This window comes from Colobus angolensis, unplaced genomic scaffold, assembly GCF_000951035.1.
Source record: "Colobus angolensis palliatus isolate OR3802 unplaced genomic scaffold, Cang.pa_1.0 Scaffold10, whole genome shotgun sequence".
NCBI classification, from domain to species: domain Eukaryota; kingdom Metazoa; phylum Chordata; class Mammalia; order Primates; family Cercopithecidae; genus Colobus; species Colobus angolensis.
Genome location: NW_012110919.1, coordinates 23,333,604 through 23,345,438, shown reverse-complemented (window position 1 = coordinate 23,345,438; position 11,835 = coordinate 23,333,604). Strand labels below are relative to the sequence as shown.

The 11,835-nt window shown below is 47.5% G+C and overlaps 1 protein-coding gene and 1 long non-coding RNA gene across 3 annotated transcripts in view; one reads left to right on the top strand and one right to left on the bottom strand.

The window, feature by feature from the left end:
- Nucleotides 1-7,176, bottom strand: part of MAPKAPK5 (mitogen-activated protein kinase-activated protein kinase 5) — a 71,124-nt gene extending 63,948 nt beyond the window's left edge. Inside the window, exon 1 of one of the 2 annotated variants that reach the window (XM_011936665.1) lies at nt 6,391-7,176. In XM_011936665.1, coding sequence (XP_011792055.1) covers nt 6,391-6,426 — 36 coding nt within the window. In that variant the 5' untranslated portion in view covers nt 6,427-7,176. The remainder of the gene's footprint in view (nt 1-6,390) is intronic. The other variant, XM_011936660.1, reaches the window with a different exon arrangement.
- On the top strand, nt 6,158-9,369 carry LOC105507953. Its single transcript, XR_001001182.1, has 2 exons — nt 6,158-7,820; nt 8,670-9,369. It is a non-coding gene; the product is annotated as an uncharacterized LOC105507953 (long non-coding RNA).
- Nucleotides 9,370-11,835: the final 2,466 nt, after the last annotated feature.

The following is an 11,835-nucleotide window of genomic DNA, read 5'->3' as shown; positions in this document are numbered from 1 at the left end:
AAAAAAAAAAAAAAAAAGAGAAAATGCGTTCTCATTATCCAGGCTTTCTTTTGATACAAACAGACTGGCAGCTGGTGTTTTATCTTCTCCCTTCAAGGCTCAGAGGTTAGCAGCTTTATAGACAAGGGTAGTCCTGATCATAAACTTGACTGCATTTACACAAAACAGAAGTTAACCTAGCTCTTCCTGCCTTAAATCTTGGCACTCACTGCTCTTCCTTACTAAAAAATGTCCTTTGTGGCATTGTTTTCCCCAGAATAGGGCTTTTTTGTCTGCATTAAAAACCCATTCAAGCAGATATTCTTTCTCCTCAATGATTTTCTTAATGGCATCCGGGAACTTGTTTGCCGCCTCCTGGTCAGCAGAAGCTGCTTCTCCTGTTACTGACATTTTTTAAGCCAAACTTCTCTACAATTATCAAACCATCCTTTGCTGGCATTAAATTCTCCAACTTTAGATCCTTTACCTTCCTTTTGCTTTAAGACACAATGCCTGATTTTTCTCGAAAAATATTAGAGGCTATAGGTATGCCTTTCTTATAGCACTCTTGCACCCACATAAAAGCTGCATCTTCAATATGAAATAAAAGGTTATTTTGGCCAGGCACAGTTGCTCATGCCTGTAATCCCAGCACTTCAGGATGCAGGCAGATCACAAGGTCAAGAGTTCGAGACCAGACTGGCCAACATGGTGAAACCCCGTCTCTACTAAAAATACAAAAATTAGCCAGGCACGCTGGCACACACCAGCAATCCCAGTTACTTGGGAGGCTAAGGCAGGAGAATTGCTTGAACCTGGGAGGCGGAGGTTGCAGTGAGCTGAGATTATGCCATTGCACTCCAACCTGGTCAACAGAGCAAGACTCCATCTCAGAAAAAAAAAAAAGGATATTTCACAACCAGTCGTGGTGGCTCATGCCTGTAATTCCAGCACTTCGGAAGGCCAAAGTGGGACAACTGCTTGAGCTCCAGAGCTGGAGACCAGCTTGGGCAATATAGTGGGACCCATGTCTCTATGGCTAATTTTTATGTTTTTTAGTGGAGACGGGGTTTCACCTTGCTGATCAGGCTGGTCTCAAATTCCTGACCTCAGGTGATCCACCCGCCTCGGCCTCCAAAGTGCTGGGATTACAGGCTTGAGCCACTATGCCTGGCTTGGCTGACAGTTTTTATCAGGAATGGGTGTTGAGTTTCTGTTAAATATTTTTCCTTCATCTATTGAGTTAATTATGTGGTTTTTGTTTTGTATTCTTAATGTAGTATATGGTAACATTACTTGATTTTCAGATATTAAGCCAATCTTGCATTCCTGGTATAAACCCCACTTAGACCCACTTATCTGGTGTAGAATCATTTTTACATGTTGCTGGTTTCAGTTTGTTAATATTTTGTTGAGGATTGTTAAATCTATATTCATGATAGATTTTTTTTTGTGATGCCTTTTTCTGGTTTTGGTATGAATGTAATGCTAGCTTTACAGAATAAGTAAGAAAGTATACCCTCCTCTATTGGATCATTACTATGAACGTAGAAAAGATTTTCTTTTCTTTCTTTCTTTCTTTCTTTTTTTTTTTTTTTGAGACAGAGTCTCGCTCTGCCACCAGGCTGGAGTGGAGTGCAGTGGCACTATCTATGGATAGTGGTGAACCCTATATATACTGTTTGTTCTGATAACCAAGATGACTACCAAGTAATTACAGGATAGGAAGCATATACAGTGTGAACATGTTGGACAAAGGGATGATTCATGTCCCAGGCAATATGGTAAGAGATTTCATTACACTACAAAGAATAATGCATAATTTGAAACTTATGAGGGCCAGGCGCAGTGACTCATGCCTGTAACTCTAGCACTTTGGAAGGCCGAGGAGGGTGGATCATGAGGTCAGGAGTTCAAGACAAGCCTGGTCAACATAATAAAAATACAAAAATTAGCCAGGCGTGGTGGTGCACACCTGTAATCCCAGCTACTCAGGAGGCTGAGGCAGGAGAATTGCCTGAACCCAGGAGGCAGAGGTTGCAGTGAGCCGAGATCGCGCCACTGCACTCCAGCCTGGGCATCAGAGCAAGACTCTGTCTCAAAAAAAAAAAGAAACTTATGAATTATTGATTTCTGGGTTTTTCCACTTAATATTTTCAGACTGCAGTTGACCATACGTAACTGAAACTGTGGAAAGCAAAACCATGGATAAGGGAGGATGAGATCTTAAAGTCCAATCAGTCCACTCTTAGGTAGCCTGGCAGCAAGAGTTCAAGTGCTATGGCTGGAGGCCAGGAAAATAGCTTTCCAGCTGAACACTACAGGTTTGTCTCAGTGCTCACCATCTGCTGAACACCTCAAAAAAACCAAAACAATGAATACAACACAATGCCACAGACCAAATGTTTTTTATTTGATGTAATGCTGGCTTGCTTCCAAAGCAGTACATCCTAATCAGTACTGATTTTCAGCTCCACCAATAGGTATTGGTTGGACATGCCCAAATTAGTGTAGATTCACCATGACCTATTGAGTACTTCTGAGTGAAGAAAAGCTAAAAAAATTTTAAGAAAATTGGGCTGGGTATCCGCACGCAGTGGCTCACGCCTGTAATCCCAACACTTTGGGAGGCCGAGGCGGGTGGATCACGAGGTCAGGAGATCAAGACCATCCTAACACTGTGAAATCCTGTCTCTACTAAAAATACAAAAAAATTAGCCAGGCGTGGTGCAGGCACCTGTAGTCCCAGCTACTCAGGAGGCTGAGGCAGGAAAATGGCGTGAACCCAGGAAGGTGGAGCTTGCAGTGAGCCAAGATCGCGCCACTGCATTCCAGCCTGGGGGACAGAGCAAGACTCCGTCTCAAAAAAAAAAAAGAAAAGAAAAAAAATTGGGCTGGGCAAGAGTCAAGTGAAAAAAACAACTCTTTGTAAAGCACCTTTAAATTGCTATGAGCTAATATTCATTGAGCTCTTGCTGTTAGGTATTATTACTTTTTTGAGAAGGAGTCTCACTGTCGCCCAGGCTGGAGTGCAGTGGCACGATCTCAGCTCACTGCAACTTCCGCCCCCCAGGTTCAAGTGATTCTCCTGCCTCAGCCTTCTGAGTAGCTGGGATTACAGATGTGTGCCACCACACTTGGCTAATTTTTCTATTTTTAGTAGAGATGGGGGTCTCACCATGTTGGCCAGAGTGTTCTCCAACTCCTGAACTCAGGTGATCCGCCCACCTCGGCCTCCCAAAGTACTGCGATTACAGTTGTGAGCCACCGTGCCTGGCCTAGGTATTATTATAAGCACATTTAGGTATATCTGCTCATTTAATCATCAAAAACTAACAAACAAACAAAGGAAAAACCCTATGAGCTGGGGAGTGCTTTTATCCCGTCTACAGATGAGGAAACTAACAAGACAGAAGTGAAGTGACATCATACTCGGACACACAGCTAATAAAATAGAAAGGGTAGGCTGGGCGTGGTGGCTCATGCCTGTAGTCCCAACACTTTGGGAGGCTGAGGCAGGAAGATTACCTGAGACCAGGAGACCAGCCTGGCCAACATGGTGAAACCCCATCTTTTCTAGCAATACAAAAATTTAGCCGGGTGTGGTGGTGTGCACCTGTAGTCCCAGCTACTCAGAGGGCCAAGGCACAAGAACTGCTTGAACCAGGGAGGAAGCTGCAGTGAGCCGAGATCACACCACTGCACTCCAGCCTGAGTGACAGAGAGACTCTGTCTCAAAAAAAAACGTAGGCTGAGATTTCAACTGAGTCTACCTGGAGAAACTGTAACAACCACTAAGCGACATTGCTGCCCTATTTGTATACTTATCCCGTGGAACTATGTTTCTCTTCTGCTCAAAACTCTCCGATAGTTCCCCTTTTAATCAGGGTCAAAGCCAAAGGTCTTATGATGGCCTACAAGGCCCTAAGTGACTTGCTTCCCATTGCTACTCTACATCATTGCCACTGACCCACTGCATTCTAGCAACCTTGCTCTTTCCACATCACACTACACCTGCTTCTACCTCAAGGTCTGTCCTTGCTGTTCCCACTGCCTGTTATACTCTTCCCTGAGACAGTGGTGGCTTGCTCTCACATTTCCATCAGAACTCTACACAGTGTCACCTCCTTGGACTACCCTATTTAACATAGTACTCCTCACCCTTTCCACACTTAATTAAAACCACCTAGCAGTAACACCACCCTCTAGAATACAAGCTACATGACAACAGGGACATCTAGGAGTCTGGCTTGTACCATTTGTGTCTAGGACACCACCTGGCACACACGAGATAATGCTTAAAAACTGGCCACATACGGCCGGGCGCAGTGGCTCAAGCCTGTAATCCCAGCACTTTGGGAGGCCGAGACGGGCAGATCACAAGGTCAGGAGATCGAGGCCATCCTGGCTAACACGGTGAAACCCCGTCTCTACCAAAAAAAATACAAAAAACTAGCCGGGCGAGGTGGCGGGGGTCTGTAGTCCCAGCTACTCGGGAGGCTGAGGCAGGAGAATGGCGTAAACCTGGGAGGCAGAGCTTGCAGTGAGCTGAGATCCGACCAATGCACTCCAGCCTGGGCGACAGAGCGAGACTCCGTCGCAAAAAAAAAAAAATAAACTGGCCACATATGCTTTCACAACCCAATTAAATAACTTCAGGCAGCAAATCATGCCTCTGTGCCAATAAAACCCAAACCAAGGCTGGGCACGGTGGCTCACACCTGTAATCTGAGAACTTGGGGAGGCCGAGGTGGGCAGATCACGATGTCAGGAGATGGAGACCACCCTGGCTAACACAGTGAAACATCACTTCTACTAAAAACACAAAAAAATTAGCTGGGTGTGGTGGCACATGCCTGTAGTCCCAGCTACTCAGGAGGCTGAGGCAGGAGAATCACCTGAACCTGGGAGGCGGAGGTTGCAGTGAGCCAAGAGTGTGTCACTGCACTCCAGCCTGGGCGACAGAGCGAGACTCTGACTCAGAAAAAAAAAAAAAAGAAGAAGAAGAAAAGGACATATCAAAGCAGTCTTATGGTATCTTTATTTTTATGATTCAAAACCTGGTCTTCCTTGGGCAAGGCACGGTGGCTCACGCCTGTAATCCCACCACTTTGGGAGGCCGAGGCAGGTGGATCACGAGGTCAGGAGATCGAGCCCATCCTGGCTATTACCGTGAAACCCCATCTCTACTAAAAATACAAAAAAAAAAAAAATTGCAGGGCATGGTGGGCGGGCACCTGCAATCCCAGCTACTCAGTAGGCTGAGGCAGGAGAATGGTGTGAACCCAGGAGGCGGAACTTGCAGTGAGCCGAGATCGCGCCACTGCACTCCAGCCTGGGGGACAGAGTGAGACTCTGTCTCCAAAAAAAAAAAAAAAAAACCTGGTCTTCCTTAATGTATATATGTTGATATCTCCTTTAAAGGGTTAAGTTTCTTTGGAATGACTTGATGATTTTGAGAAACTATATACACCACCTAAAGAATTGGTAGAAGCATAAATTCTTAATCAGTTACTAGCTATAGTCATTGTCTTGAAGGGGAAAATAACCCCAAGTTGACAACAGATGCCTGTCCTTCCAGATAAAATGAAATTATTCAATCCACTGGGTTGACTTAACACTGCAAGTAAATAAATAACACATCAAACTTTAAGCTTGTTTACTTTTCATGAGACTAATTTCTTAGCTACAGCTGTCAAAACAGGTAACTGGCCTAAGTGGGCAAAATGTGCCTTAAAAAAAAAAAAATTAAGAACAGGTTTTATGAAACTTATTTTATTTGTGTAATTTTCGAATACACATTTGCTTTTCTTTGGGTTTAAGCGCAGTTAAGTCACAGGAACTGTTAACTTTTCCTAAGTAAATTCAATGCTTCCTAGGAGAGAAAAGAGGAAAGAGAAAAGGGGGAGAACACACGGAAAAGTGAGGACAACCTATTCGACAAAGGACAGGTTTTGTATGGCGAACCACCTTCTTCCGAAACTGCAGATTTCCAGAAGGCTGATTTCAAACAAATCGGGAGGGATGGATACATTCCAACTCTCCAAGTGCTGTAGACCATCCGGAAGCAAATGCCGGCGGCCCTTGGGGAGTGATCGAAACGTGTAGTAGTAGCAGGGCTCTCTTCGTCCCATTCATTGACACTTGATAGTGTCTCCAGAACACTCACCTCCGTTCTAGTTGAGCACAAGTCACTCACCAAGGAAGCTGGTGGGAGTCGGACACACACCCACACGTACACCCACACCCTTGGCCCCAGGGCTGTAAAGCGCGATCCACGGAATCCAGAGGAGACCGAAACCCCAGGAGTCGATGGAACCTCTCACTGCAAAATCTCCCCGCTTTCTGAGGCTGAAGCCGAGAAGAACGCCACAGGACAACGCGTGGGAAGAGGGGGCACCTCCCCCTTACCTTGATGGCTTTCTCCATGTCGCTCTCCTCCGACATACTCAGTGGGGCCCCCACAGCCGGGAGAGACAGAGGCTGCGCAGCCGCCCTGTCCCCGCGCGGCCGAGGAAGCAAAGGGCTCGGCACTTGGGCCCCTGGGCCTCGTGGCGATGGGAGGCAGCCGCCCCTCGGGACCGGTGGGGATGAGGACCCCGGAGCCGGCTCTGCTTCGGCGGGCGGCTCTAGGCTGGCGGCAGCAGCAGCGGCGGAGGCGGCGGCCCCTGGGGACAAGTCTTTGTGCTGGGCCCCGCGCGGCCGCCTCCTAGCCTCATCCCCGGCTGGGGAGTCAGGCTCCCGGGGTAGGGCGAGGCGGGGAGGGCCTCCACCCGGGGCGCTGTGCAGGGGCCTCGTGGGGCCGCCGCTTAAACCCGGGCTCGCCAGGTCCTAAAGAGTAGCCTGCGCCTCCGCCTCCGCCGCCTGCACCGCCGCGAAGCCGAAGCCGAAGCAGAGCTCGGCGCCGCTGCTCCCGCCGCCGCCTCAGCGCCACACATCGCCGGGACACCCGCGCCGGGCAGCCCCGCCGGCTGCCCTCACGCACGCGCTGTGCTCCGCGGGAGCTCCAGGCCGCCCGTTTTGCCGCCCAGCTTCGTGACTCCACTGCCCCACGCGCCCCTTGCTGCCTTCCGCTGGGGTTTCCAAGCCGTCCCCGAGCCGCGCACCCGACTTGCAGGCGCCCGCCTGGGCCTCCCTAAGTCGCGCCGCTTACAGAACAGGCCCCTGGACCTTCCGCGGCGATGGCGCTGCGCTAATGACGTCATGGGTCTGGACTCGCGTGAGTGCGCCTGCGTTGGAGCCTCAGCCTTTATCTCCACTCTGCGGAGGTTCACGCCTGGGAAACGCTCTTCTGAGAGGACCCGTGGAGGTCAACCCGGGAGAGAAAGAGAGGACTGAAGCACCTAAAGGGTCCTGCCTTAAGGGAGCAGGATTGTGTAGAATATATAATAGCAGTAGCAGCTCTGTTTACGGAGCATTAACCTTACATGGAGTTCTTTCTTACGTTACCTCCTTTCATCTTTACAAGGGAGCTATTTGGTGTTGTGAGGTATGGATGTTCCCATCCCTAATTTGTAGAATAGGTAACTGAGGCTCAAGAGAGCTAGTTTGCGCACAGCCGAGAAGTGGTCAAGTTAGAATGGGACCCCAGATTTGTGCTCCCTACTCTCCACCAATAACCTATCAAAGGGCTTTGAAAGAGCTTTTGACTAATCGCCTCTCAGTGGTTCTTCATTCACTTATTAATTGCACATCAGTATGTGCCAGATCTACTAGACATTGGAGAAACAGTAGGAACAAGACACGGTACCGGCACATGGATCTTTCAGGAAAAGGAAGTAGGTAATAAACAGGAAAAAGCCCGAGTCTGCTGCTGAGAAGAACATAAACAGGATGCTGAGGTAAGAGAATAACGGGATGTGGGGACTGCTTCGTATTAGATTAAGGAAGGAATCTCAGGAGGTAACATTTAAGCTGAGACCCCTGAGGAATGAGAAAGGGCTGGCTATTGGAAATCCAAGGAAAGATTTCTGGGCAGATGGGTAAAAAATTTAAGGTGGAAATACTCTAAATATGTTCAAGGATCAGCAAGAAGGTCATTGTAGCTGGAGTAGATCGAGTAGGAGAAGACTGATAAAGGATGAGGTTGGAGGCCGGGCGCGGTGGGTCATGCCTGTAATCCCAGCACTTCAGGAGGCCAAGGTGGGCAGATCACTTGAAGTCAGGAGTTCGAGATCAGCCTGGCCAACATGGTGAAACCCCGTCTCTATTTCAAAAAAAGTTTTTTTTTAAGTATAAAAAGGATGAGGTTGGAGATGTGGGCAGTGGCTTCATCATATGTGGCCTTTGGGGGTCATAATCAGGACTTTGGATTTTATTCTAAGCTATTGTAAGGTTTTAAACTAAAGAGTGGTGTGATCAAATTTGTTTTAAAATATCACTCTGCTTTGTAAAGAATGGAATATAGGAAAGCAAGAATGGAAACAGAGCTATTAGGCTATTGGAGAATAATGCAGTTGAGAGATTATTACACTGTCTGAACTAAAGAGGTGGCAGTAAAGGTGTAGAGAAGATGGATTTTTTTTTTTTTTTTAATAGGGTGCCACTGGCTAGAGTGCAGTGGCATGATCACAGCTCACTGCAACTTAGACCTCCTGGGCTCAGGCAATCCTCCCACCTCAGCATCCTGAGTAGCTGGAACTACAGGGGCATACCACCACGCCTGGCTAATTTTTCGTATTTTTTTGTAGAGATGCGGTCTCTCCACATTGTCCAGTCTGCTCTCCAACTCCTGAGTTAAAGTGATCCACCTCCCTTGGCCTCCCAAAGTACTGGAATTACAGGCGTGAGCCACTGGGCCTGGCTGAGAAGATGGATTTAAGACATGTTTCGGAGGTAACATTGTCAGGACTTCCTGAAGGATTAGATGTGGAAGGGGAGGATAAGAAACAGACCAAGGATAACTTTCACATGTATGCTTAAGCAACTGGATGGATATTGATGCCACTGAGTGAGTGAAAAACTTGATGGAGGTGAAAGATTCAGAGTTCGTTTCTATCTAGGTTAATTTGAGACATACCAGAGCGTAAGTAATTGAATATTGGAGTGGAGACTTAGTTGTCTACCGAATTATTATTTTTCTTTGTTGGACATACACCTACACTGCATTCTCAAAGTAAAATAAGTGTGGCTCTGTGCCTATGCTCTCCCCAGCAGAAAGTGAGCAGAAGAGGTGTGCACAGTTTCCAGGCCTGGCCATACAGACCTCCAACAGGTGCTTCCCCGTGCTCTTACTCCTTCTGCCAACTGGAAGCAGATGGTGACCAGGCTCTGGAGAAGGCAAGGCCTGAAGATGGGAGATTCCTGAGTGGAGGAGAACTGTGCCTTACTGACCTAAATATCCACTCAGTATTGTTATGTGAGAATAAATAAACTTGGGTTGACCTTTTACTTACTTTGAGTCTTTTGTTCTAGCAGCTTTGCCTATGCAACCTAATATGAATAAGAGCAATCATCTGGCAGTTAACTTCAGGAGAAAATTTTTAAATGACTTGAATTGATATCTGTAATAGGAAATATTCGTGCAAAAGTAATTATGGTTTTTGCCATTTAAAAGTAATGGCAAAAACTGCAATCATTTTTGCACCAACCTATATAGAAGATGCCCGGGATTCATTCATTTCCTCCAGTAACAATTTCTCTCTGCCAGGCTCTGTGTCTTGTAATAGAGATGCAGAGATGATGTCGTATAATAGAGATGCAGCCACCACACCTGGTCAATTCTTGATAATGTTTTTTCAGAAAGACATGCCTTGCCCATACCCTCCTTTCCTAATCTAAATCAGATGTTCCTATTATCCTGTAACTAAATAGTCTCAACAAGGAAAAGAATCTTTTTTGTCTTAGGTGTCGTATGTCCCTAATACGCAATCCATTGTAGGTACTTAATAAATTTATCTTGCCGGGCGCGGTGGCTCAAGCCTGTAATCCCAGCACTTTGGGAGGCTGAGACGGGCGGATCACGAGGTCAGGAGATCGAGACCATCCTGGCTAACATGGTGAAACCCCATCTCTACTAAAAATACAAAAAACTAGCTGGGTGAGGTGGCGGGCGCCTGTAGTCCCAGCTTACTCGGGAGGCTGAGGCAGGATAATGGCGTAAACCCGGGAGGCGGAGCTTGCAGTGAGCTGAGATCCAGCCACCACACTCCAGCCTGGGCGACAGAGCGAGACTCCATCTCAAAAAAAAAAAAACAAAAAAAAAATAAAAATAAATTTATCCGTTGAAGGAATCAATGAATGGAGAAGGCAGAACCCTGAAGAAAGCGGTTTCTTCCAATGAAATTCCTCTATTGTTTGCTGGTGAGGCCACCCTGGTTCACAGCCTTCAGTGACGCTCACCTCCTGGAACTTACGATCTTATGTAGTCCTCTCACCCTGCATGTGGGCTGGATCAAGTGGTTTGCTTCCAGTGAACGGATGTCATGTTCAAGATTAGGTTACAGAAACACTCTGGCTTCCATTGGGGCCCTCTCTGACTCTTACTCATTTGCTCTTAGGGAAGCCGGCTCACATGGTTCCTAAAGCTGCTGTAATAAAGTATCACAAATTGGGGGGCTTAAAACAACAGAATTTGATCCTCACAGCTCCAGATGCTAGAAGTCTGTAATGAATGTGTCAGCAGAGGCCAGGCACTGTGGCTCACTCCTGTACTCCCAGCACTTTGGGAGGCCAAAGCAGGCAGATCACTTGATGTCAGGAGTTCGAGACCAGCGTGGCCAACATGGTGAAACCCCGTCTCTACTAAAAATACAAAAAAAAATTGCCAGTGGTGGTGGTGGTCACCTGTAATCCCAGCTACTCTGGAGTCTGAGCCAGGAGAATCACCTGAACCGGGAAGGCAGAGAGGTTGCAGTGAACTGAGATTGTACCTGTGCACTCCAGTCTGGGCAACAGAGCAAGACTCTATCTCAAAAAAAAAAAGTGGCCAGGCACAGTGGCTCATGGCCAAGGTGGGCAGATCAAGAGGACAGGAGATTGAGACCATCTCGGCTAACACGGTGAAACCCCATTTCTACCAAAAATAGAAAAAAGTAGCCAGGCGTAGTGGCGGGCACCTGTAGTCCCAGCTGCTCAGGAGGCTGAGGCGGGAGAATGGCGTGTACCCAGGAGGCAGAGCTTGCAGTGAGTCAAGATCATGCCACTGCACTCCAGCCTGGGTGACAGTGCGAGACTGTCTCAAAAAAAAAAGTCAACAAAGCCATGTTCCCTCTGAAGGTTACAGGGAAGGCTCCTTCCTTCTGGTGGCTTTGGACAGTCCTTGGCCGCCTTTGGCTGTATCACTCCAGGCTGTGCCTCTGTCTTCACATGGCCTTCCCTGTGTGTCTCTCTGTGTCCTCTCTTATTAAAACAGTCGTTGGATTTAGGGTCCAACATCATCCAGCATGATCTTATCTTAATTACATCTGCAAAGACCCTATTTCCAAATAAGGTCACATTCTGAGCTTCTGTGCAAACATGAATTTGGGGGCAATATACTATTCAGTCCATTAGAGACATGTTGAGGAACTAACGTCTCTTACCAGCTGCCAGTGAGTACCTAAGGACTACCAACACATACATGAGCTTGGACAGGATACTCACCAAATTGAGCCTTTAGCTGACAGCATCCTCAGCCCACAACATGATCGTGGCCCTGTGAGAGTCTCTATGCCAGGTGCACCCAGCCAAGCCATACCCAAACTCCCGTCCCACAGAAACAGATTTTTTTTTTTTGGTATGGCGTCTCACTCTGTTGCCCAGGCTAGAGTGCAGTGGCCGGATCTCAGTTCACTGCAAGCTCCGCCTCCCGGATTTACGCCATTCTCCTGCCCCAGCCTCCCAAGTAGCTGGGACTACAGGCTCCACCACCTCGTC